At 46.5% G+C, this 26,009-nt stretch overlaps 1 protein-coding gene across 3 annotated transcripts in view; it reads left to right on the plus strand.

Moving 5' to 3' along the window:
* The window catches only part of LOC136005125 (myosin-IIIb-like), a 28,875-nt gene continuing 2,866 nt past the window's right edge, over positions 1-26,009 (plus strand). Inside the window, exons 1-26 of one of the 3 annotated variants that reach the window (XM_065662314.1) lie at positions 1-157; positions 227-292; positions 377-507; positions 3,277-3,379; positions 6,043-6,145; positions 6,607-6,763; positions 7,099-7,201; positions 7,459-7,587; positions 8,792-8,900; positions 10,115-10,231; positions 10,669-10,769; positions 11,208-11,294; positions 11,469-11,534; positions 11,857-11,970; positions 13,110-13,221; positions 16,834-16,880; positions 17,183-17,248; positions 17,518-17,637; positions 18,516-18,601; positions 18,843-18,890; positions 20,407-20,454; positions 20,636-20,727; positions 21,955-22,086; positions 22,417-22,532; positions 22,848-23,047; positions 25,145-25,234. In XM_065662314.1, coding sequence (XP_065518386.1) covers positions 32-157; positions 227-292; positions 377-507; positions 3,277-3,379; positions 6,043-6,145; positions 6,607-6,763; positions 7,099-7,201; positions 7,459-7,587; positions 8,792-8,900; positions 10,115-10,231; positions 10,669-10,769; positions 11,208-11,294; positions 11,469-11,534; positions 11,857-11,970; positions 13,110-13,221; positions 16,834-16,880; positions 17,183-17,248; positions 17,518-17,637; positions 18,516-18,601; positions 18,843-18,890; positions 20,407-20,454; positions 20,636-20,727; positions 21,955-22,086; positions 22,417-22,532; positions 22,848-23,047; positions 25,145-25,234 — 2,669 coding nt within the window. In that variant the 5' untranslated portion in view covers positions 1-31. The remainder of the gene's footprint in view (positions 158-226; positions 293-376; positions 508-3,276; positions 3,380-6,042; positions 6,146-6,606; positions 6,764-7,098; positions 7,202-7,458; positions 7,588-8,791; positions 8,901-10,114; positions 10,232-10,668; positions 10,770-11,207; positions 11,295-11,468; positions 11,535-11,856; positions 11,971-13,109; positions 13,222-16,833; positions 16,881-17,182; positions 17,249-17,517; positions 17,638-18,515; positions 18,602-18,842; positions 18,891-20,406; positions 20,455-20,635; positions 20,728-21,954; positions 22,087-22,416; positions 22,533-22,847; positions 23,048-25,144; positions 25,235-26,009) is intronic. The other 2 variants (XM_065662315.1, XM_065662316.1) reach the window with 2 other exon arrangements.

Below are 26,009 nucleotides of genomic sequence, written 5' to 3' on the forward strand. Positions count from 1 at the left end.
GCGGTCGGCGGCGCGCAGCGGAGCGGCCGGCATGGTGTCCCGCGGGGAGCCGTGCCCGGCCGCCGGGTTAGGCGGGGATCTGGCGGCGCTGGCGGAGCTGGATGAGGCGGCGCTGCTGGGCGGGCTGCGGGAGCGGTTCCTGCGGCAGCAGGTCTATGTGAGTGCCGGGGGCCGGGGCGGGGGGCGGCGGCGGGCGCTCGGCTGACGGGCTCTCCCCCTCCGCCAGACCGACGTCGGGGACATCCTCATCGCCATGAACCCGTTCCAGCCGCTGCCGCTGTACGGGAGAGAGGTGAGCCCTCAGCGCCGACCGCCATTGCGGACCCCTGCTGCCTTCCAACCCCTTCACCTCATGCCTGCCACCGCTTCCCCGCAGGTCGCCAAGCAGTACCTGTGCCATGAGAGCAGCGCGCTGCCGCCCCACATCTTCGCCGTGGCCAGCCGGGCTTACCATGCCATGCTGGGCCACCGGGGCAGCGGGCCCCGCAGCCAGTGCATCGTCATCAGGTGAGGGGCAAGCAGGCAGCATGGTGGGCTTGGGGCTCGATGGAGCCAGGCCAAGGTGTGCGCTGAGGTTGAGGCCGGTGGTGGCCACCAAGCTCTTACTGGGTTCTCTGCAATGAAGCTGGAGGTGAAGCTCATCTCTGGTGCTGCTGGCAAGTCAAAACCCAGTTGTGGTTGAAACACATCAAACCCGTCCCACTTCCATACAGGAGGTTGCAAATGTGTGACAAAGCTGGCTTCTGTGGAGCAACTCAGCTGCTGATGCTTCTAACACAGCTGGGTATGCTGGGTTTGCTTCTGGAGCGATGTGTCACTGGAAAGATTAATGAGCTCTGGGGAAATCCATAGGGTGCTCTTTGGCAAAGCAACTCCGACTGTAACTGCTGTAATAAAGGTCATACGTAATGAAAAGAAACTGTTTTCCCAAAGTGGAGCTTTCCATGTATAACCAAAGAGCAGGAGAACTTGATACAGAAACTTTTTTTGCCCTAGGACCTTTGGGAATCTGGTCAGGGAAAATCTTGTTATTATGGGCGGTCCTGTGCACTAGAAGTGGGGGAAAAAAAGCAGGCTCTTGTAGCCAAAGAGCATACCAGTGTCACGAGCATTTCACTCCATGATGTCACTTTTGTTCTGCTGAAACTGTGCAGGGCGGCAGATAGCATCAGCTAACAGAGAAAGCCTCAAACATTATCAACCAGCAGAGAAAGCCTCAAACAGCATTGAGGAGAAAGCTTCAAAACACTAACTGCCTGTTCTGGTTATTGTAAAGAACAGTTTAAATGTCAGGTCTGTTTAAATGGTAATTGCCAGCTTGTTTGATTTAATATTCCCTTCTTATATTGGCCTCCTGAGCATTTTGTTAGTATTTTCGGTCAATGTGGTGTAGAAATGACCTGTTGAATGTGGTGGGGGGGTTGGGAGCTGACCTCAAGGTCACTTGAGCACCGCTCATTTCTCTTGCCTGCAGGCCATCAGTGCCTGTGCTTTCCATGAAGTGCTCTCATGGAGTGGGGGCCACAGAGTCAGCAGGTAGAAGAGGTGCTTCTGGTGGGGTTTTTAGGGATGGAGAACAGTTATAGTATTTGTCTTGGGAGACGGAAGAGGAGAAAGTGTAACCTGTGGGTGTTTGTCAGCAGTCTGATTGTTTTCCACCGGCAGTTTGTGGTCTCAGAGATGAGAGTCTGAGCAGCTTGTGCATCTGTCCACCCTGTTAACTGGTTTGCATGTTACTATCACAGGAAGTTCATGGTTTTACTTTCTTGGTGAGTTGTGAAACGCTCATTAACGAGATTACCTGGCATGAGCCAAGTTGGGGTGGAGAGGGAAGAGGAAGTCACTCCTGTTAGACCACAGTTCATCAGGCAGCAATGGGATGCACCAGGCTCTGCTACTCTTTGTGGTCTCTTTGGTCTCTCCAACTTAGTCTGGGAGATCAGGAGGGTGTGTTTCAGAGGTAGACATTGAATACAGCTGCTGCCCCCAGGTGACAAATGCTCATTGCAATCAAGTTGTCCTGTGGTGCAAATTCTGCTGTCTCCTCTTGCCTTCCCAATCCCAGTGCAGGTTAGTCACAGCCTGGGTGTGCTGTGATAAAGTACTTTGGTCTCTTGGAGATTACTTTGCTTTTTTTCATAGCCTAGGACAGTTACACACCTGTAGCTGGATAGTGTTTGCAGGACCTGGAGAAGCTGTTGTCCTTGATGGAGACTACAAGGACAAGCTCAAACCATGGAAGTGCTGACTGGTAGTGTTTTTGAAGAAGGAAATCACCAAAAACAAAATAAACATTCTATACACTGAGCTGAGGCACTGTCTGCCTGGCATGTTCTCAAACGGCAAAATGGTCTTATTTTGTTTGTGCATATCCGGATGGTGATTGCCTGATCTGTGCTTGACATCAAGTATCCTGTGGTACTTAAGGTATTTAGACACATACTTGATCCCAAGCACAGAGTCACTGGGAGCTACAAACCAGTAAAGCCACACCAGATGCTCAAAGGTCAGATGCAGAAACAGACACCTGCCCTCAAGTATACCTTCAGCATTTCCTGTTGTGTTGGGGTTGTTTCTGTGCATACATGCTGAAGTTCTCTGCAGGCTGTCAGTCAAGGGCATGTTGTCTCACTGACTGTGCATTCCCCCTCCCAGGACAGGGGAACCTGTGCTTTCCAAGTGCTGTTGTTTGACTTGGAGGCGGAGGTGCTGGGCACATGTGACAACAGAGTGACGTGCACCACTATGGGTGTACAGGCAGCTATGCAGCTGTGTGCCTGCGTCTCAACCAGCTGAACCATCTCAATGTGTGAAGATCTGAGATTGCTACAGGATCTCAGGGGCAGTACTTGGTTGTGGATATCAGATAGATGGGGCGAATCTCATCGAAGAGAGAGGAAGCTGTCAACTCTGGTATATGGGGGAATTAGCTGCATGTGATCGTTTTTGAAGGAGGTTGCTTTCCAAGAGTTAGATGTATCTTTTTCTTAAAGAAGCAGAGAAAATGGTCTGTCAGGTCCCCCCATTCAAAAGTGATGGCTTGGGGTATATCTGTATGCCCTTGCAGATGTGAAAAATTTCCCCCGGGAAGGGATTAAGACCTCGTGGGACCCACTGTGTAGAACTATGGTGTGAGTTTGTACTCACATGTACAGTTCAGCTGCAAAACTTGTGGAACTCTTGGATGTGAGAGCACTCTGAAGTGATGGGGCAATAAGAATTAAGGGGCAGAACAACTGCACTTTACAGCTGCTTTGCTTTGTTTTTTCTTGGCAGTGGAGAGAGTGGTGCAGGGAAAACGGAGAGTACGAAGTTATTGTTGCAGCACATAATGAACCTATGCAAAGGCAACTCACAGCTGGAGCAGCAGATCCTTCAGGTAGGTCCATACAGGTCCATACAGGATGGTTCATGAAGCCACACTGCTGCAAGACAGCTTGTGTTAGGCTCAGGAAGCCTGCTGATGAATCACCATTGGAACGTAGGGAGCAAAACACGAGACACATAAGAAAATAGTGGGTAAGGATGGTGAAATAGCTGACCACAAATTAGAAGGGTTGGTTGGGCAGTAATTCTATTTGCTGGGAATATCGTGGTATCTTAAATGATAGAAAACTATTGCAATTGTTTATCATGTTCTCTGTGACAAGGCATGAGGGGCATTTTTCCGAATGGTTTCCTGTTTGAAGCAGAACAAGGACTTCTATTAGCAAAATTAAGTCTTTGTTTAATGGTACACGGGGATCCACGCAGCCTTTCTTTGGCTATGTATACTTAGCCACGCACATACCTGCTAACTGGCTAAGTTAATCTTTGTCCTTTTCATATACCTTTGCTGGCTGATTTTGAAGCATACTTGTCTCTTTGGTCTGATGTATTTCTGCTTGAATTGCTCCTCAAGGAGTTGTGAGGCTTTTTGAACAAATCGTAATGATAGACTAAGCAGAGCGAGTTTTTGGACTCCTTCATTTTAAAGTCTGTGTTTTGAGGTTTCCTGTACAGCCAGAGGGATCTTTCTGTGTGGGGTGGTTAACTTGGGCTGGACACTCTGTGACCACCAAACACTTCCTCAACTGGACAGGGTGAGAAACATAAGATAAAAGGCTCAAGGCCCAGAAAAGGATAGGTATCTCACCCAGCAATTACTGTCACAGGCAAACCAGACTTAACTTAGGAAAAAATAATGTAATAACAATTTAATTTATTGCCCGTTGACATCAGAGTAGGATAATAGGAAATAAAAACAAATCTTAAAACACCTTTCTCCCACTCCTGCTTTCTTCCCATGCTCAACTTCATTCCCAGTTTCTCTACCTCCTCCCCCTGAACAGCACAGGGGAATGGGAGTGGGAATTGTGGTCAGCCCATCACACACATCCTGCTGCTTTCTCGTCCTCACACTCATCCCCTGCTCTGGTGTGGAGTCCCTCCTGCAGGAGACAGTCCTCCAGGAGCTTTTCCAATGTGAACTCTTCCCATGGGCTGCAGTTCTTCATGAACTGCTCCAGTGTGGGTCCCTTCCATGGGGTACATCCTTCTGGAACAGACTGCTCCAGCATGGGTCCCTCCATGAGGTGCAGTCCTTCAGGAACAGACTGCTCCAGCGTGGGTTCCCTGTGGGGTGACAAGTCCTGCAGCAAACCTGTCCCAGTGTGGGCTCCTCTCTCCGTGGGACCACAGATCCTAGCAGGAGCCTGTGCCAGTGTGGACTGCCTGTGGAGTCACAGCCTCTTTTGGCCATCCCCCTGCTCCAGTGTGAGCCTCCATGGGCTGCAGGTGGATCTCTGCTCCACCATGGAACTCCATGGGCTGCAGCAGAATCTGCTCCGGTGCCTGGAGCACCTCCTGCCCTCCTTCTGCACTGGTCTCCTCTCTTCTGGCTGCAGTTGTGCAGCACTTTTTCCCCTTCTTAAGTATGTTCTCCCAGATGTGCCGCCACCATCGCTGATGGGCTCAGCCTTAACCAGCAGCAGGCCTGTCTTGGAGCTGGCTGGTGCTCTCTCTATTGGACATGGTGGAAGCTTCAGGCAACTTCTCACAGAAGCCACTCTGTAGCATCCCTAGTACCAAAACCTTGCCACACAAACTTAGTACATTGTGCCATACTTTGGGCTCAAAAATGACATACTGTTTTACTGTGGTATCATCCACTGTCGATCCATGGTGAATTCCTGTGCTCTGCTGTGGGAATGTGACATCAATACAGCTGCTGGTCCCACATAGAGCTTGCTTGGGCCACACTGCCGAGCTGCTTCTGATCTTCTGGATAGCTATGTTTGCTCAACATTGTGCCTGGAGCAAGCCTGCAATTCCTCAATTGGAAAAACAGTTTCTTTCAATCCTGGTGTGCTGCCCTTGGAAAGATTAGAGGTGACAGTGAAGGAATAATAGGCATCTGATCTGGTTCCTGTAGGTATATTCAAGAACTATGTTAGCCCTTTTGGGTTACTGTGAAGCTGTGCTCGGCAGGCTGCCCAGCACGTACCCTTGAGGCATCGTTCTTCCACTCGGCAAATATTATTTGCTCAAATGTAGAAAAATTGTCCCTTCACTTTGTTTGCATCCAGTTTACTAAGCTGGTCTGATTGTTCTGTTAGGTTCTTTATAATTCACTGTTCTGAGCTTTATGCTGTCTACAGATTTCAGTAGCTAAGTTTTATGCTTACATATACTGAGTGCCATGTTTACCTTGTTAGTTGTTGTAGTTACAGCAGCCGGATTATCTAATGATACCGTGTCAGATGCTTTGTGGAAACCCATTATACCAACCTTTTCTTTAAACAAATAAGTCAGTGATCTGACTGAGATCAAATCAATTTGATAGCACTTATTTTCAGTAACCTCCTGCTTAGCTTCTGTAATATTTGCCTCTTTCAGTTGCTTTATCCAGTTATGATAAAATAGGTGCTCTTAGGTCCTCATGGAGTGGTTCCTATTCCAGTTGAATGCTGGACAGTAAATGCTAGAGTTAAACTTTTCCGGCTAAGTTAGATTGGATCACTTAATTTGAAGAATGATTGCTCTGCTTGCTCATTTGTTTAGGTAAATCCGTTGCTTGAAGCTTTTGGCAATGCCCAGACTGTGGTGAATGACAACAGCAGCCGCTTTGGAAAATACATACAGCTGCGTTTCCAGAAAAATACAGGTAAAGTCAAGGACAATTACTAGTCCAGGTGGTGGTTAGGCACTGGAGGGAGTGAACTGAGTAGCCAGGGCTGGTGGTAAGTGAAATTTTGACACCCAGTGGGTAGTGCGTGCAGTTAAGTAAAATCTAAGAGCAACCACAGCTGTAGGATAAGGCCTGTGTATGGACAGTGTGGGAGTACGGGAAGGATATGGGGATGACAGTGGAGGGGAAGTATCAGTAATACTCTGCAGTGCCAGGAGCCTTGGTTGCTGCTAAAGGAGGTGAACAGGCATGTATAGGATGGTCAGAAGCATGGAGAAGCCCATTTCCAGGGTGCTGGGCAGCCTAGAGGGTGCTGCGCATGAGAAAGTTATTTTAGACAATTCCATGCTCCTATCACCAAGTAAGAGATGTGGGACAGCTCAGTCAGCTTCATATCCCCAAGTGCAGAGTTTACCCTGCCACCTTCTTGTGTGCAGTTCAAGGTGCAAAGCTGAGTGAGTACCTGTTAGAGAAGTCACGGGTAGTGCAACAAGATACTGGGGAGAGGAATTTCCACATCTTCTACTACATGTTTGCTGGACTCTCTTCAGAGGAAAAGGAGATGTATGGGCTGTTGGATCCTTCACTTTACAGGTACTTCAAAAACCAACCCTAGTTACCTCAGGATGCAGGTTGGAGGGGAAAACAGCATAATGGAGCTTGTGCCTCTGCCTTATGGCTCTATCTGTGGAGCCTGGCACAGGTTAACAACTGAGTGGAAGCTGGAGTGGGATCTGAATGGAACCATGCAAAGAGATCTTACAGCTCACCATAGAAGCTGGGAGGTCTGGAGTCTCTGCTATGTTACCTTGGAAATTTCTTTCCCTTTCATGTGTTCACTGTTGGTAATCTGGTTTGTTTCCTTGGGGTGGGACTGACTTGCTGTGCTGATCATGTGACAGTTTTGTATGGGATATACGCTTTCTCAGGTACATAAGTGGACGGTTTGGTACACAGGACATAGCTCAGCGCTGGAAACACAAATACAAAGAGGTGTGCAATGCCCTTGACATGGTGGGCTTCCAGGAACAGGTCAGTTCCGAGGCTGTTTGATTTCCATCTGTGCTTCCTGCAGGCACAGTGTTTCTGGCTGCTGTTTTGAGGCTCAGTCCTGTTTCTCTCTGGATTTTCCATGTTGCTTCCAAACCACTTGAGTCTGTCAGGCTTTGTTTAGAGCTTTTTCACACAGGCTGCCTGTGACTTTTCCTCACCTCTGCAACTTCTGGGGCCTTTATGTTGTATATGTTACACGCTGATAGGTTTTCAGTCACGTTTCCCCTGTGTTTTAGGAGCAAGTCGACATGCAAGCTGTCTTAGCTGGTGTGTTGTCTCTGGGAAATGTGACCTTTGAGCCTGAGGAGAGCAATGGGTCTGCAAAAGTGAGTGAAGCCTCCCGGGGATGGCTGAAAGCTGCAGCGGTGAGTCACAAGCAGAGCTGACAGAAACCTTAGGGATGTGATGCTGGTTCCCACCGGCAGTGTGACTGCAGGAGCTGCTCCTGCCAGAGATGGCAGAGGATGTTTCTGCCTCAGAGTGTGAGGGCCCTTGAAGAACAAGGAAGGCTTTTTCCCAGAAATGCACGCTATAACCCCATGTCTGCATTTCATTCCCAAAGAGACAGTTCCCAGGTTCTATTTCTCGTATGTCTAGAACCAGTGTCTTGCATATGGTGATATCATGCATGCCTTGTTGACTTCATACAAGCTTTTTAAAATCAGATATTCTGTGTTAGTGAGTATGATAATGCCATGGAGAAATTCAGGTGTGCAGTATCTGAACTCTAGTGTTTTAAACAGATTTTGTCCAAAGGTACTACCTTGACTGCTATAAATTTTGTTGGTTATCCAGAATTAAACTTTCTACTCTTCCACATGAAATTGTCACAGATGAAGAAGTATATATTCCCCAGGACTATTGCATTTTTATTGTATGGATGGATATATTGTCCTGCTTTGTTAACAACACAGAACAAAAAATGTTAATGTTTTTCTGCATTTTCTATGTCTTTTTAATTTGACCTATTTGGAATCCCAGCACCCTCGGCTTTTGGTTTCACTCCCATCTCTTGGCCCGTTGCTCTCCTACACCATACCTGAAACAACCACCTACATCTGTTCTGCAGCAAACTTTTTGTCTTACTTATTAAAAGTCTGCTCCTTGTTTTTTGCCCACGGGAGGGGAATTCCTCTTAGAGCAATCACTGAGGGGTTCGGTTGTGTCTTGAGTTACCTTTGTTTCCCGTCTCCTGTGGGTTCTTCTGACTGATGTCTGCTGAAGCTCAGACCTCTGTGTGGTACTGTTCAGTAAGTCATTAAACCTCTCAGCAGGGGCTGGCAGGGCTCCCAAAGAAGGTGAAAGGTGGCAGCAATGGAAAAGCAAAGCAGAAAGTATTTCAGAGAGAGCACAAAAGTGAGCTTGGTGTCTGCAAGGACAGTGCAGATCTCAGAGCCCACAACTGACTCCGGTGCTGTGAGATGTTAACAGCAATACTTTGCAGTAGAGCTTGAATCTTGACTCATGACTGTGTTATACAGGGTGTTGGACAGACACAAGGAGCTGCAGTCCCCACAAGTAGAATAAGGGTTTACTGTTGACTGTCCACATTTATTTTCTCTCTCCCAGGGTCAGTTTGGAGTCCAAGAAGATGAACTGTTAAAATGCCTTATTTGTACAGTGTCTGTGACCCGAGGTGAACAGATTCTGCGTTTTCACACCCAGCAGCAGGCAGAAGGTATGGGACATAATGAATTGCAGATGTGCTGATTAGAAAGGCTGACCCGTATCTGATGGAAGGGTATTCCCACACATGTGCAACTTATCTGGTACAAAGATGTCTATCTGTGTCCCTTCATTCCTCTTGCACAGAGACAAGTATGTCAATGTTTATCTGTTTAGTCTCCTACTGTCTTGTAGGACCACGAAGGCTGCTTTTGTTTAATCTCCAGGAGACTACAGACATTAAATGTGAAACCAAGCAATTAGCTTTGCTTTCTCCCTCAGTCCAGCCTAGAAGGAAACTGTAGGTATTGGTACAAAAGAGGGGAAGGCTCCTGTTGCAGAGTACTGGCAGTGTGCAGAGCTTTAGGTAGCAGACGGAGAAATAACAGAACTAATGAGATAGCACAAAATCAGGGACAGAGGGAGATGAAAGGGGAGTATGTCAAAATAGCAAGCACAAGGTGTTATATTTTCTTTCGATGACAAAATAACCCAAGATAATCTACACAGAAAGGTTCCGTTAGAAAGATTTAAAATATAAGTTTAAAAATCATGAAATCACAGGATTTCTAGACTATTGCTTAAAAATAAATGAAATTAAAAACTGAAAATGGGGAATTAGCTAGTTGTTTCCCAAATGTCTTCTCTTGCATCTTTCTACACATACATCTCCCATCATGCAGTAGGTCACATTGACTTATCTTTCTCTTAGAATGTCAGCAAGTTTTCCATTGGTTGTATCCTCCTCTTGCCCACAGCACTTCAACAGTTGTCAGCTGTGGGCTAAAAGTAACAGAACCCTTCAATTTTCCAAGTATAACTTGGAGCCTCTTGCTTGGTTTATCAGAGGAGGAGATCCATATTCACTAGACCTACAGAGGAAAAAGCAAGTCTCTGGGTATTCGAAAAAGTGAGTGGACATTTTTGGAAAGGAAATTTTCCGTTTTATATTAGATTTTCCATTTTAGATTAGATCTCACAATTTCCCTAGTATGCCATATCTGATTTTGTAGAAAGATTGTGAGGATCTTGGAATGGAAGAGCTCTTTTTGAGATTACAGAGGTCAGAGACACTCAGACAGATACCTAATGTTTATCTGGTCTTTAAAATAGCTTCATAAACCACTAGATTTTTTTTCTAGAGGTGGATGTATTGAGCCAGCGTGTGTGCTATGTTTTCTGCTCTCCTTTGGAGCCCTTCAGTGAGTTGCTGTTCTTTCTGTACAGATGCTCGGGATTCCATTGCAAAGGTGGCATACGGACGAGTATTTGGCTGGATCGTTTGCAAAATCAATGAGCTGCTGGCTGAGAACGTGGATGCTGAGGTGGAACTGGGGGAGATAGGTGAGTTCTGCCTGCCTTGCTCCAGTTCTGTCCTCAGATATACATCCCTCAGCCACAATGAGGAAAACGCACAATATGAGGTTTTGCAGGGATTGCATGCAGGGATCCATTATCAAAGATGTGATCATGCTGGAGATACTAGTCAGTGGCATGAAGTCTGTAGTGCTCTAGCCAACTCTTGAGTGGTTAGTTAGTGTGAAGCAACTGTGAGGCTTCAGTTCTGGGGTACTGGCTTTGTTGAGGAGCCAGTGATGCGAGCAGGGCTTCTCTTGACTAGCTCTCCAAGCAGAGTTATGAGAGAGAAGTGCCACTGGTAACTTGTGTGGGGTTTCCCTGTGCCATAAGAGCTGGGTGATAGGAGATTTAGTTAGATGTTGAGATATGCAGCTATCAGACGGTCTACAGGCTTCATGATGTGCTCATTTTCCCTCTTTTAGGCATCTTGGATATTTTTGGTTTTGAAAACTTTGCAGTGAATCGTTTCGAACAGTTTTGCATAAACTTGGCCAATGAGCAGCTGCAGCACTTCTTCAACCATGTAAGTCTGATGCCTTGTGTGGCAGGGAAAGCAGAGCACTGATCTATCTGGTGTGTAAAGGAGTGCTTGCGGGGAAAACAGGTCTATTGCCTGTAAGGACAGAAATGGCGTTCAGTGAAGCAGGGTAGAGAGCAGCAACCTTCTCTGCTGTGGGAGGGGATCCACTGAGGCAGGGAAGGAGGAAATAAGAGGGTCAAGCAGTGACCAAAGCAAAGCTGGCAGAGGGGACACATTTACACTCTGAGAAGTGTTCCTGCTTTATGTACTGGCATCAGTGAGTGACAGGCTTATGGATGAGCCTGCAGAACAGCAGTTCCATCTTGGGCCTCTCATGCCTTAGGTGAGAGAGCCACACATCTATCCTCTGTTCAGGGCAGGAAGGAAGGGTTGTCTAGCCAAGACTTCTGGGTGCTCCAACCCCTTTTTTCTCTGTTTCAGCACATTTTCCAGCTGGAGCAGGCTGCCTATAAGGAAGAAGATCTGCCTTGGGAGACTATCACATTCAACAATAATGAACCTACTCTGGTGAGTGAGAGGACTGACAGAAGAGAATTGCTCTACACAGCCAAGAGAGGAATCTCTCTTTTTTATTTTTTTTTTAATCATGGGAGTCAATGCACCTGGGAAGAACCTCTTCAGAGGTGAAGGTGGATGCCCTGTACTGCTTTTGATATGTATAATGTGTCTGCTTTCCCACAGGATCTTCTTCTGGCTAAGCCACTTGGACTCCTGTCCCTTCTGGATGAGCAAAGTGCGTTCCCGCAGGTATGCATGAGATAAGGGGCAGAGAAAATAATAGGGGGGCATGTAGCATTAAATATCTGAGTTGTAGAGAGAGGTCTTATGCTGGGGTGTGACTTTGAAGAGCAGGATGAACAGAGGTGTCCTCATGTGTGACTGATGAGACAGGACAGCCAGATCAGTAACAATCTAATGACATCGGCATTCCTATGAAGACTCAAGAAGGGACTACATCACAAAACTGTTTCACAGCCAAGGATACTTCCAACACTTCTTCATTCAGTGTGCTTTGATCAGGTCTCTGTTGCAGCCCTACCATTTGATTATGAAATCTGCTTTCTTTCAGGCAACTGATAAAACATTTGTGGATAAACTAAACAACAGCTTCAAAGGGAACTTACACTTCCAACCAGGCCGAGGCCATGTTTTGGCCTTCAGCATCATTCACTATGCTGGAAAAGTATGTACTATTTGCAGGAAGAATTCTGTTGTGATATATGCAGAAGGGGAAATAAGTGTGACAAATAAGGCTTTATGTTAAGGAGTGTATGGTCTGACAACAGTAGTTGCAGAAGTGATGTGTTCCTAGAGAGCTGCCTTTCTAGGATTCCCTGAGATTTCATTAGAAAGTATGGGAAGAGAGGACCCCTGAGAGAAGTGAGGCTACCACTGGGAAGCATTGGCTATTAGAAGAGTCTGCTGTATTCATCATCATTCTATTGGAGCTCTAGTCCTAAAATAGTCCTTTATAAAATAAAAGCCTTTCATCCACTGTGCAGCGCCAAAGGACAGTCTAAAGGCTTTACCTTTATCTATTGCTCTATTAAGTTCTACAGCAACCACTTATATTTTATTGCCAACACTGAGGAACACAGTAAGAGCAGCAAGTAATTAATAGTTTGAAAATGGAGACACTTAATTTATACATTCAGTGGTATCTAAACAGCTTAAATCCTTGAGGCTTAGGACTATTGTACTTTAACCTTACTTCCACCATTCTGAAAGAATTGGCCCAAGTATGTTGGATTGATTGGAAATAATTTTTGGAGCAGGGGCAGACATGACAATTAAGGTCATTATAATATGAAATTTAATAATCTAAACTCACCATTTTTGGTTAAGTTATTGTGACATTCTTCATTACAAAAATTAATAACTAATACAGAAAGGAGAGTGGCAAGCTGGAGATGAGAAAGGAAGGGAGCAAGAGAAACAAGGGGATGCATGACAACAGGATGGAAGCCTATTCAAAGGGAGGAGGGTGAGGGCAAGGAAAGTAATTAAAGCATAAATGAAAAGTAAATGAAACTTCGTAGTGAAGGAAAAGAGAACAAGAAGAGGTGGATGTCTCGGTGTTATGCTGCACTCCTGTTGTTCTCATGCCTCAGTGCCATCCGCAGGCTTTTGTTCATCAGGATTTGCATCTGAATGGGGTGCATATGCATTTACAAAATTCACTTTTGAGCCAGTGTGCAGAATTCACTTGCAAGCCGCTGTACATTCTGTTTAACATCTGCTCCTGGCAAGCTGTGAAGATGGGGTTTCACAGCAAGTGCGTGAGCATTGCTGGCCTTAGTGACTTGCTGCCCTTTTTTCTAGGTACAATACACTGCTGAGGGCTTTCTAGAGAAGAACAGAGACACCTTGCCAGCCAATGTCCGTGGGCTCTTCATCAACAGCATCACCCCCTTGCTCAGTGTCCTGTTCAAAGGTAAGTCCTTCAGCTATGATAGAGTATCCCACATGAATCAAGGATGATCTTTGCAACAGCTAAGTGGGAATGAGGCTTGTGTGCTAGGAACATGTTTCACAGCTGGCAGCCTCAGGAAAGCTGCAGAAGTCTAGAAATGAAGTTGGACATGGTCATAGCTTCTAGATGTTCACTGGAAATAGAATGCAGTAAAGCCACAATGGCTGTAGAGATTATCCTTTCCAAACGCATTTTATTTTTCAGGTAAAGATTGATGAAAAACTTTGAGGGCATGCACTGCACCCACCATTGTACTCCTTTTTTTACCAGTTACTGATAAGCCCTCAGAGTCTCCAAGACTTTTGTGAAAGTAAATATTTAAAGAGCAGCAAGTTGGATGCTTCCCTGAAATTGACTCACACAGCCAATCATTGACTCACACAGCCAATCATTCACAGTCTAGGAGGTTCCTCCAGTGCATTGATAATAACTTCTTAATGCAAATGGTGGACGTACCAACTAGGGGAGCAGCGCTGCTAGATTTAGTACTCGCCAACAAGGAGGCTTTGGTTGAAGTGGTGATGGTCAATGGCAGCCTTGGCTGCAGTGACCATGAGATGGTGGAGTTCAGGATCCTGTGTGGGAGGAATAGAATACCTAGCAAAGCCACAGTTCTGGATTTCCGAAGGGCCAACTTTGGCCTCTTCAATCAACTGCTAAGGGAAGTCTCATGGGAAAGGGTACTAGGCGGTAAAGGGGCTCAAGATAGTTGGTCAGCATTCAAGGACCACTTCTTCCAAGCTCAGGATCAGAGCATCCCAATGAGTAGGAAATCAAGTAAGGGATCTAGGAGACCGGCGTGGTTAAACAAGGAGCTGCTGGGCAAACTCAAGTGGAAAAGGAGAATCCATGGATTATGGAAGGAGGGGCTGGCCACTTGGGAGGAATATAGGACAGTTGTTACAGGATGTAGGGAGGCAATTAGGACAGCTAAGGCCTCCTTGGAGCTAGATCTTGCTAGTCGGGTTAAGGACAATAGAAAGGGCTTCTTCAAATGCATAGCAAATAAAACTAACACAAGAGGCAATATAGGCCCGCTGCTGAACGAGGTGGGTGCCCTGGAGACAGAGGATATAAAGAAGGCAGAGGTGCTGAATGCCTTCTTTGCCTCTGTCTTTATTCCTGCAGACTCTCCCTGGGGCCCCGGATTCCTATAGCCCCAGGAGTCAGGACAAAGGAGGAGTTTGCTTTGGTAGATGAGGATTGGGTTAGGGATCAGCTATGCAATCTGGACATCTGTAAATCGATGGGTCCGGATGGAATGCACCCACGGGTGCTGAGGGAGCTGGCGGAGGTCATTGCTAGGCCACTCTCCATCATCTTTGGTAAGTCGTGGGAGACGGGAGAGGTGCCTGAGGATTGGCGGATGGCAAGTGTCACCCCAGTCTATAAGAAGGGCAAAAAGGAGGACCCGGGTAATTATAGACCGGTCAGCCTTACCTCCATCCTGGAAAGGTGATGGAACAACTTATTCTTGACTCCATCACTAGGCATATCAAGGATGAGGGGGTCATTAAGAACAGCCAACATGGTTTTATGAGGGGGAAGTCATGTATGACCAACCTTATAGCCTTCTATGAGGAAGTGACTAGGTGGAGGGATGATGGTAGAGCGGTAGACGTGGTTTTTCTTGATTTCAGTAAGGCATTTGATACTGTCTCCCACAGCATCCTCATAGATAAGCTAAGGAAGTGTGGGCTTGACGATCAAGTAGTGAGGTGGATCAGGAACTGGTTGAAAGGAAGAAGGCAGAGAGTTGTGGTCAATGGCACAGAATCTAGCTGGAGGTCTGTGACTAGTGGAGTTCCTCAGGGGTCGGTGCTGGGACCGGTGCTGTTTAGTATTTTCATCAGCGACCTGGATGAGGGAACTGAGTGCACCCTCAGCAAGTTTGCTGATGACACAAAACTGGGAGGAGTGGCTGACACACCAGAGGACTGTGCTGCCATTCAGCGAGACCTGGACAGGCTGGAGAGTTGGGCAGGGAGAAACTTAATGAAATTCAACAAGGGCAAGTGTAGAGTCTTGCATCTGGGGAAGAACAACCCCATGTACCAGTACAGGTTGGGGGGTGACCCGCTGGAAAGTAGCGAAGGGGAAAGGGACCTGGGGGTCCTGGTGGATAGGGTGACCATGAGCCAGCAATGTGCTCTTGTGGCCAAGAAGGCAAATGGCATCTTAGGGTGCATTAGAAAGGGAGTGGTTAGTAGGTCAAGAGAGGTTCTCCTCCCCCTCTACTCAGCCTTGGTGAGGCCGCATCTGGAATATTGCGTCCAGTTCTGGGCCCCTCAGTTCAAGAAGGACAGGGAATTGCTTGAAAGAGTCCAGCGCAGAGCCACAAAGATGATTAAGGGAGTGGAACACCTCCCTTATGAGGAGAGGCTGAGGGAGCTGGGTCTCTTCAGCTTGGAGAAGAGGAGACTGAGGGGTGACCTCATCAGTCTTTACAAATATGTAAAGGGTGGGTGTCAGGATGATGGAGCTAGGCTTTTTTCAATGATATCCAGTGATAGGACAAGGGGCAATGGGTGTAAACTGGAGCATAGGAAGTTCCACGTTAACATCAGGAAGAACTTCTTTACTGTAAGAGTGACAGAGCACTGGAACAGGTTGCCCAGGGGGGTTGTGGAGTCTCCTACATTGGTGATATTCAAGGCCCGCCTGGACAAGTTCCTGTGTGATGTACTTTAGGTTACTCTGCTCTTGCAGGGGGGTTGGACTAGATGATCTTTTGAGGTCCCTTTCAACCCTTGGGATTCTGTGATTCTGTGTAAATTTGTTTGGCTGAACACGGTGCTTTTGGTGCAGATTTTCGTTTTTCCTGTTCATGCCACTGTGTGGTATTTACAAGTAACTGTTTAATTTCTGTTCTCCACTGTGTTCTGCAGCTTTTCTGCTCAGGAGTGTCTTTCTTCATTATCACTTCCACACTGTTACTGAAGATACTTAGTCTAGTCCCAGCTCTTTGAAAGTTCAAACCTGTTCTCACGTTAGTTGTCCAGTCCTGGACAGCTGGGTCTAGGTGGTCCTGCTGAGCAAAGGGGTTGGCCCAGATGACCTCCACAAGTCCCTTTGAACCTCAACCATTCTGTGATTCTGAGACCATTGCGCTAAGGGGGGGCAAAACTGTCATTAGATCCTTCAGTAAATTTAACTTCCCCGAATTTTTCATCTTGTCACTGAAATTAGTTTTCAGCTATCTGATTTTTATATAACCTGCTGTATTGACTGTGATAGGTAGGCTTCCTATTTGCTGTCTGTACTGTTTTTCTGCGCTGCTAGGTGCCTCCTGATGATATTCCTTTTGAGGGTCATGGAAGGTTGTTCAATTATCCGAGTGCCTTGTCTTCTCTGTGAAAGCAAATAGTACTGCCTGCATTGTATGCTTCATACATTTGCATTTTCTTCTCCCTTTCTTTACTTCTTTGCTGGTATTTCCACATGGTGAAACCTAATGCCCTGTTTGTGACTTGGTATTTGTAGGGAGACTTGTGTGTGAAGTGAGGTTTTAATGTTTAGACTGGTTGATTGTGAGAAAAGGTACAAAAATAACTGCTGTCTCTATTCTTCCAGCCACTGTCTCCAGGACCGGGACACTGATGCCTCATGTGAAAGCCAAGGTATTGCACTTCAGATCCACATGGCAATTGATAAATGATGGCGTAGTTACCTGACATTTATTATTGGAGAAACTGGATCAAAATGAGAGCAGACAGAAATTGTTTGAAACTAAGAGCAGATAGCAATCTCTCCATTGTATTTTACTGCACTTACTGCTTGCTTCTACTGACGTGTTTAACTTGTATTCCCCCTCCTGAAATCCATTCTCTCTCCTTTCTGCCATCTGCCTTCTAGCAGAACTCTTTGGATGGCAATCAAGCACTTGTTGTAGGGGTGCTTTTTTGTTTGGATCTGGTTTCAGGTCAGAGCAGAAGCAGACAACAAGTTCAACAGCACACGAAAACAGTCTGCTGGAGCTCAGTTCCGGGTAAGGTGTCACTGCTCTGTAGTACTCCTTGAGACGAGTGATATTTTTGTCAGACCTTCCAGGCTGCTAAACATAGTTAAAGCATCCAGCATGCAGGCAGGGTTTTTTCTGGGTGTGAGGTACAGCTGATCATGATGGGATTGACCATGGGAAAGAGCCTGGAAAACTGCTGTAGGATGGGAAAACAGCTCTTGCTGCAGGATACTGCACACTGGGCTCCAGCAGCGCTTTGGGTTGCTGCACTGTTGATCTTTCTCTGTCCTCACCAGCATTCTCTGATGGTGCTCATGGAGAGGATGTATTCTGCCAATCCGCACTTTGTGCGCTGTATAAAGCCCAACAGCCAGAAGGAGCCGAATGTGGTGGACAGCCAGGTGGTGCTGCAGCAGGTGAGGAAAAGCTGTCCCCTTTACAGGTACTTCTGCATTTTAGTGGGGAGGACAGACCCCACCAAAAGGCTGCAGAGAGAAAGGGAAGCTGAGTCTCACCTCAAAAGAGTAGGGACACTTTTTATGCATGCAGAGGTTCTAGGTACTTGGTTACTTTTGTGACACAGACTGCTAGGTCCAGGTTTTGCAATCTTAATTCTCTCCCATTTCTTTTTCATGAATGCAGTGAGATCTGCTTGTCAGGCACTAGGACTCACCTTTGCATCTCCCGGATGGGGGTCAGGGAGTACTCTGGAAAAAATGATGCTTCGCAGATGAGCCTGTTCTCACCCATCAGGCAGGGCAACTCTGAAGAGGAGCCAAGAAGGAATTGCTTTGACAGGAGCTGAAATGTGCTGATATGACTGTCTTTGAATATTGTGTCAGATCTGAGATGCTTTAAAGAATACTGAAAGTTACTAGAAGAGTTCAGAAAGCTCTGTGGGCTGTTTAATGTATACAAGAAAGGGTAGGATTAAAGGCGGGGTCATCCATGCCTCAGGGCACTTCCATGTCCAGATTTGGAAGTAAAAGGCTGTCCTGTGAGGGATAGAGGCAAAGCAGTGTACCCATGGCTGGAAGGTGAAGTTGTTTAAGTCATTGTTTTTTATGGTTTCCAGCTTTTAACTGAGAGTGGTTAATCATCAGAATTACAGGATGTGGTAAATTCAGTCTTTAGCCAAAGAAGCATCTTCAAAAGGAAGCTTCTTCAGTTTGAACTAGAGAAGTTTAGGGCTGAATGAAGGCATTTCTGTCTGCAGAGGAAGAAGCTGATGACCTGATGACCTAATGACCTGTTTCTGTTTGTTTCTCTGATCCTCCTTCTGGTGCTGCTTCAGCTCCGGTACAATGGACTGCTGGAGACAATCCGTATCCGAAGAGATGGTTTCTCCTGGAGACCTTCATTTGAGGAATTTGCTGAAAGGTTTGTTAAAACCTCTGGCAGTTACTTGTTAGATATTGTTAAGGAAGCAGCCCTAGTAACCAGATATGGGCAAGGAGTGAAACAGCCTTTTCAGAGTTCACGTGCCTGAGATCATGGGTTTGTTTGCTGTAGGAGGTTGAGTGGGAATGACAGTGATTTATCGTTGTTTGCTGTGGCATGGATCCGCTCAGCACATCAAGGATGTAGCTCTTACCTTGCTGTATTGGTTTGTTTTTCACAGATATGCAATTCTTCTAGTTAAACCAGATGTTTCCCTCACAAAAGAAAGGTAGGAACCCTTTCTTTGTTATGTACAATCCAGCTTGTTCTTCAGAGACTATTGCTCTCAGAGTAGCATAGCAAACTGAGTAAAAGGAACAAACTGAGGATGAGTTTTTGTGGTGATGGGGTGCACATATCCCTAGGCAAGGACAGTTAGTGTTTAAAAAGCATTTGATACAATGATGAATTAAATCTTTCTTGAACTACTGTGTAGAAATTCAGTTACTATAAAGCCTTGCAATCCTGTGGAATGAGAACTACTAGTGTCCTCCATTTAGGGAGTCACAATAACAGCCAAGGGTGTCCAGTGAAATCAGTAAGGTGGAGGCCCAGAACAGTTGCAATGTGCTTCTCCATGCTTTTTTCTGGTGGTCTTATGGGAGAAGATGACAATAAGACAATGCTAAACAACCACCAGCACTGAGTGTCTCTCAGGGTGGAGAGCATGTTTCTGGCCCAAGAATTTTTTATTTGTACAGGTATAATATACCCTTACCACTTTCAGAACCTGACACAGAAATGTCCCTCCAGCTCTACAGTCTTACCCAGTCAGCTTTTTCCTTCATACATTTAGGACAACAACCCCCCACCTCCTCTTCTCCACTTTCCCAGTCTCTCCTTCCTGCCGTGGTCAACTGTGACTGATAGTGAGAATGAAGCATGTAATGCAGCCAGCTGAGGGGGATTTTAAAGTCTTTTAAGAAAAGGATTTGAATGTTGTCCTGGAGCAGACCTCTCCTGGCAGTAGCTCCTTCAGCCTTCACAATGCTTCCTTGGAGTTACTGATGATTTTGAATTAATAAGAACTGCAGACTCGAATGAGGTCAAGGGAGAATCTCATAGAGGAGAGGGAGATGATGATAAATAGGCAGTATGGTGTGTTTTCAGACGCAAAAATCATTGGATTCATGTGAGAAAAGAATCACTGTGGAGATGGATTGTGTCACTGTGGAAATTGGCTGATTCTTCTTTGCTATGCAAGATATTAGCAAAAAGTGTCACTATGATTTCACAGTCTGGATTGGCAGGAAGAGAGAGGAAGCTGTCTTTATGGTGCAGCTAGAATGCTGCTTTCAGTTCATAGTGTTGGGGAATCTTTCCGAATGACCCAAATTTTACTACTAGAGTCTGCAAAATGAAACTGGAGTTGAAAAACAGGCTTTCTCCCGGAAGTCTTGTTGTGCTGACCTTGCAGCTTTTGTGTGCTCCAAAGAGCTTGGAAACGAAATGAGGAAGAACAGTTCTGAGAATAAAATAGGCTCTGCAGAAGTGCCTGCCAGGGAGCTGAAGGAAATCTGCCTCTGGGCACCCCTTTGCTGATGTTCCCAAATGTGATCCTAGCTGTTCCTCAAGGAGTGCTATGGATTGACAGCCAGATACTGAATGTGACAGGGGACAGAGAATGTTATGCAGAATTGTTGAGATGCCTTCTCGCACTTCATGCACCTAAAACTGCCGGCTGCATGGTGTTAACTTCAGGTTGAAAATTATGTGATGTGTTTCCCTTTTATCTTTTCTTTCAGCTGCTTGGAGATACTGCAAAGAACAGAGCTGACAGGCTGGATATGTGGGTAGGTGTAGATCACTGTTGCTGGGGAAAGGGGGCCTGGCAGAGGCTTTATACATGTAGACTGTTACCTTACTCCTTTCAGGGAGAATTCTATGGCTGTAGAAAGGCCTGCAGAAAGATGCTGGGTGCAAGCTTAGACAAACGGTGTTTCTCACTGCTTCTTTCTCTTCCCAACTTCGCAGAAAGTCACGACTTTTCTTTAAATATTGGCATCAGGAACAGCTGGTGAAGTGTGTGGAGCAACTGGAAAGAGCAGCAGTTGTCATACAGAAAGGTGAGAGAAGGGGAGTTCCTCAACTCCGATGTCAGACCCAGGGCAAAGAAAAGCTTTTCCAGTCCATGCTCCACCATTGCACCTTTCCAGATGACAGAAAGGCAGGCCAGGCACCATCTCAGTGTTAAGGCCCTGTGCAGTCAGAGTGCTTATTGCAGATGCCCACTTCCTCAGTGCTCATCCTCAACTTGAGAGAGCTATCAGACATGAGCCTTGGAAAGGGAAATCATGTGCCCAGGACAGCTGAGCTGCTCAGGGCAAGTGTATGATTTGTCTGCATCCCAAGATCTGGCTAACTGTGCTCTGGAGTGAGGGCTTGTTTGTGAGTGGTGTTGAACTGAGGAGCGGGAAAAGCTGGTGAGAGAAGCTGATCTCATCCCTGCTTTTAGAAACAGGCAGAAGGGGATGAAGTTTTGGGTTGCTTTGGGTTGCATTTTTTCCTTCCTTTCCAGGTAGCATGTTGTCTGGCAGCCTCTTTCTCCAGAGCATGCACTGTAGGCAGTTTGGTATTTCCCTCTGCAGAGATTCTGAGAGGACTGTGCTCCCAGAAGAAGGCTGTGATCCTGCCTGGTCTCTGTTGTACTTCTATATGGGTTATTGCACAGCTGAAGCATCTGAGCAGCTTCTAGCTATGCACCATATAGTATGACAAACATCAGACTGTCACATGCTGTGCGTTGTTCTCATCCGTGAGGAAGATGTGTGGGTAGTGGGAAATAAGAGGATGCCACTTTAAGGTTCATGTGCTTTAGAACCTGGTAGAGTAGGTGGGATATTACAATGTCTATAATGATCCCAATGAGCCCTGTGGTGGCTGTTTATGGACAAGGTTTTCCTGTGGGCTGACATCAAGGGAATCCTGTCACCTTCATAGTGTCTGAAGGGGTACCAGGGAGGTTGATGGATAACAGAGGTCCTTCTGTGATACTTTGTTTTTTAGATATTTAGTGTCTTGGGATTAGAAATGAGAGCTCAGATCTGAAATCCGATTTCTTTAAATCCATAATCTGGCAGTTTAGAGAGTAGAAGACAGTTCTCACATGGTTTTGACTGCCTGCTCACAGTAGAGTTTTCATTGCTCTTTAGTAATGTGATTCAAGTGTTGAGGGCTTTGCACAGGGTGAAAAGGAATATCGCCTGATGTGCTTCCCCCAGGGAGTGACAGAGGCATAAACAGCTTTTGGTTTGTTTTTTTTTTTTTTCTAACCTCACCTTTTCTCTGAATAGCTTTCAGGGGATTCAGGTGCAGGAAGAGTTACCTAAAACTGGTGGCTGAGCTGAGAGCTAAGGCACAGCTGCTACAGGAAGAGGCAGAGAGAGAAAGAAGCCGGCAGCTGGCACTGGAAGCAGAGGCCCAGAGTGAGTTGCTCCCTCTCCTTCTGTCCCATGCATGGCCACTCATGCAATGGTCACCTTGAAGTGCTCTAATCTTCAGGTTATGATGGCCTGTCCTTGGCTTTCCTGGAGCTGGGGCTCCAACGGTGTGGTGGGCAGTGAGGTGCCAACATTCCTGCCATTTGAAAGTGTGGATTCTCTGTAGGGAGCAAAAACAGTATGGTGGAGGTCATTTGCCAAGCTGTGTCTCCCACCTACTCCATGCAGCAGAGCCTGTCCATAGCCTGGGCACATGGAGATTGATCTCATGCATCATGGAACTGGTTTTCATCTACTTCTTTCCTCTTGTTGCAGAAAGAATCTCCTTTCCAGTCCCCAAGCCACGAAAGAGGTGCCCTCAGTCTTCTCCCCATTATTCTGATAAATCACAACAGCCACCAGTGCCACGGCCACGCAGCAAACTAACAGAGGTAGTGATACTGGCTCTGCTTGGGGCTCCTTAGCCAAGCGTGCTGGTTCCCTGCTCCGTCCACCTTCTGCATGCGCATGTTCTCCTGCATGAGCCCCAGGAGAAGAAGTCCCATTCTTGTTACGAGACATGAAAGAGTTCTTTCCTGCTGTGGTTAGTTAAAAGTGTGGTCAGGACCTTTGAGGAACTGAAAGCAATGTTTGGTAGTTTACAGCTGCTCTTGTCTTCGGGGACTTGGTACTAAAGGGATCCTATCAGAGGTCCCCTGCCTTTGACCTTGCTTTCATGGCCATTTTCCCTGTCTCCCCACTTTCAGTCCACTCCTTTTGATAACTTCTTGGACCCTTCTGCACCTCGACCAGTTCTGGGGACAGAGGGACAGACTGGAGAAGAGGCAAAAATGAGGGAACTCAAGAGAGGAGCAACTCTTCTCTGGTTCAAAGAGACACAGGCCCAGAAGGTCATGCAGGATGATGGAGCCTTTCCAAGCTGGCTACATGGGATGATCAGCAGGAGGTGAGCACTCTGGACACAGTGGCTGCAGTTTGGGCTGTGGCATGCGGGCAGAAGCTGCTGTGTCCTTACGAAGACTGCATAGGTTGGATTTGCCGGAATTTACCTCTTTAAGGAGTGGGAGTGATCTGCTTAACTTTTCACTTTCAGGCTGTGAGCTTCAAACCCTTAGAGAGAAGCTTGGAACTCCCAGTCACAAGATGCAGATGCTGAAATTTTACGTGGGCCCAGGGAAAGATTGTGGAAACTCATAGGAAATAAGTGCCCTGTGGGTTCCTAAATACAGATCCCATGTAGGGAAGCTTGGAAAGTACTTGAAGAGGAAATACACACATGAAATTTATCCTATAAATTAATCTCTCAGTTTAGGTCGGAAGGAGACCTCAGTTAATAGCCGGAGAATACAGAATTCAGTGTACAGGGCAGGTTGGATGGGGCTTGGAGCAATCTGATCTAATGTAAGGTGCCCATACCTGTGGAGGGGGTTGGAACTAAATGCATCATCTTTAAGGTCCCTTCCAACCTAAACCATTCCATGGTTCTATGAAAAAAAGTATTCAGAAGGGGTTTAGTGAATAACCAATAGCAAGATTCCTCCAAAGCCCCCAGATATGGGAAAATTAAAGGGGTTTTTTTGGTACCTTTGCCCATCTAAGAAGGGTGCAGCATAGGTGGAATTTACATCCACTTAGGCAGGGAGAGACATCCACAAAGACCTACTTTCTGATGGAGTTGTTTACAAGGCTGTGAACTCTCAAGCTTTTTTTGGAAAACCTTTATTTAAATGCTTGAAGTTTTCTACCTGTGTGGTTACGCCTCACACTTCACTCTTTTGGCTGAGCCAAGCACTACTTTCCAAGCAGTGTGATAATCAGAGAAATGGTGGTTATGCCAGTGATTGAGTAGGAGCAAGGCAGTGGGGTTTGACAGATGTCAGAATTTCTGCCTACGGTCTCCCCTATATGCAGCCTCCCTCTATGCAGCACTAATCTGTAGTGCTGCCTGCCTGCAGACTACCAGTGTCCCTTACTTGGTGGGCCTTGTGTGAGGGCATTGCTGTCAAGGGTGCCTGTCATTTGGACACCCTTAGTATCTTCGCATCTTGTTCCAGTTTGTAATTTTTTTCTGTTAAAGCTGCAAGTCTCCTTGATTCTTATTAGATCATAAGTTACTGGAATTTTTCAGCTTATCAGCATGAACATTACTTGAAGACTATGCTAGTCATAGCAGGTCAGCTGAATAAAGGACACTACAGTAGCTGAAAAGTGCCTGGTCGATGCATTTTTATCTTTTTTAAGATAATTATCAAGGCTTCTGCTTGCGTTAATGCTTTTTGTCTGCAGATCCAAGAATGCAGGAGAAAAACAAGTGCCTGGAAGACAAAACCGTCTGAATTCAAATATAGGCTAGTTATGAGCATTTCACTAAATATTGAAGATTAGATATGTTCTGAGTGGTCCTTGCTGTTGCTGGACTTGACTCTCCATACAGCAGCGTAAGCTCAGCCTCATGTAGCAAAGCAGCCAGAGCAATCCCAGATTGCACTGGAGATTCGCAGTCACTTTTAGCCTGAAGCAAGGCACATGGCAAGCACAAAGCTGTGCTTTGTTGGGCAGAGAGGGGGAAGTCCTCCTTCCAGCAGGAAGTTCTAGAGAGCCAAAGTGGTGTAATCCAAGTTGTTGGTTTTCCAAGGCACTGGGCTTACCTTGCACTGAGCATCAGTACCCCACAGCATCCTGACTTCTTTTGTCATCCCTGGAGCACAGGAAATACACATGTGCACAGCCTCATCGTCCCAGTGATGCTTTGTAATGTGCTCTGTTGCTGTTGCAGTAGTCAGACTGCTGGAGCAGGTTTGGAGCAGCCCAGCTTGGAGAGGCTTTGGCTGAGAGTAATGTGCTTTCTCAGCCTGCTGATGCCTCCCAGCATCACCAAGCCTGAGGAAATCTAGGAACCTGTTCCAAACTAGGAACATGGCTGGCAGATGCTGGCCTCTCTGTTGACTGGGAGCACTACCCTAGTACCATGGGAGATAGGATGGGAATCCCTGCACAGAGGCAGCTGGTCCCTGTCTGCTGAGAATATCTTTTCTGCTTCCAGGGAAGCTGAAAACCTGCTGATTGACAAACCTTTGGGTTGCTTCCTTGTTCGAATTAGCCAGAGCCGACCAGGCTACACCTTGACATACAGGTAGGTAGTGAGCCTTGCACAGAAGGCTGAAGGGATACCTTGGCACACCCTACAACTACCTGGAAGGAGGTTGTAATGAAGTGGGGGTCAGTCTCATCTCCCAGGTAACAAGTGACAGGACAAGAGGAAATGTCCTCAAGTTGCTCCAGGGAAGGTTTACATTGGATATTAGGAAAAAATATCTTTATGAAAGGGCTGTCAAAGCGTTGGAACAGGCTGCCCAGGGCAGTGGTGGAGTCACCATCCCTGGATGCATTTAAAGACATGTAGATGTGGCATTTAGGGATGTGGTTTAGTGGTGGACTTGGCAGTGTTGGGTTAACGAGTGGACTCAAAGGTCTTTTCCAGTCTAAATGATTCTATGAAACTGAGCTGTGCGTGGATGGAGGAGATTACCTCCTCTGCAGAGGAATCCAGTGAGGATGGTGCTCAGCCTCTCCTGTTGTGGGTACCTCAGACAGTTTGGAGTAGCAGACAAATGCTGTGGAGTCTGCCTCTTTCCAGAAACTAGATCTGTGGGGTGGGATGCTGTGGCTCCAAGGGTGCAGTCATGTTTAGGCTGTGCTGTATGGCTGAGTGGGCATACCAGGTTGGAAGAAGCTTTGATTGGAGCAGAGAAGATGAGTCTAGAGCGTGGCCTGAGGAGGAGCCATCAGAGTGCTACAAGAGCGTGGCCTTTGTACAGCCTTGGGCAAAGGCTAGGGCAGAGTTCTAATATGGGCAACAGGCATGGGGGGCAATACAGTCTGCTGGATCTGGCTGCTGTGGATTTCCT

Source organism: Lathamus discolor, chromosome Z (assembly GCF_037157495.1).
Source record: "Lathamus discolor isolate bLatDis1 chromosome Z, bLatDis1.hap1, whole genome shotgun sequence".
NCBI lineage: Eukaryota > Metazoa > Chordata > Aves > Psittaciformes > Psittacidae > Lathamus > Lathamus discolor.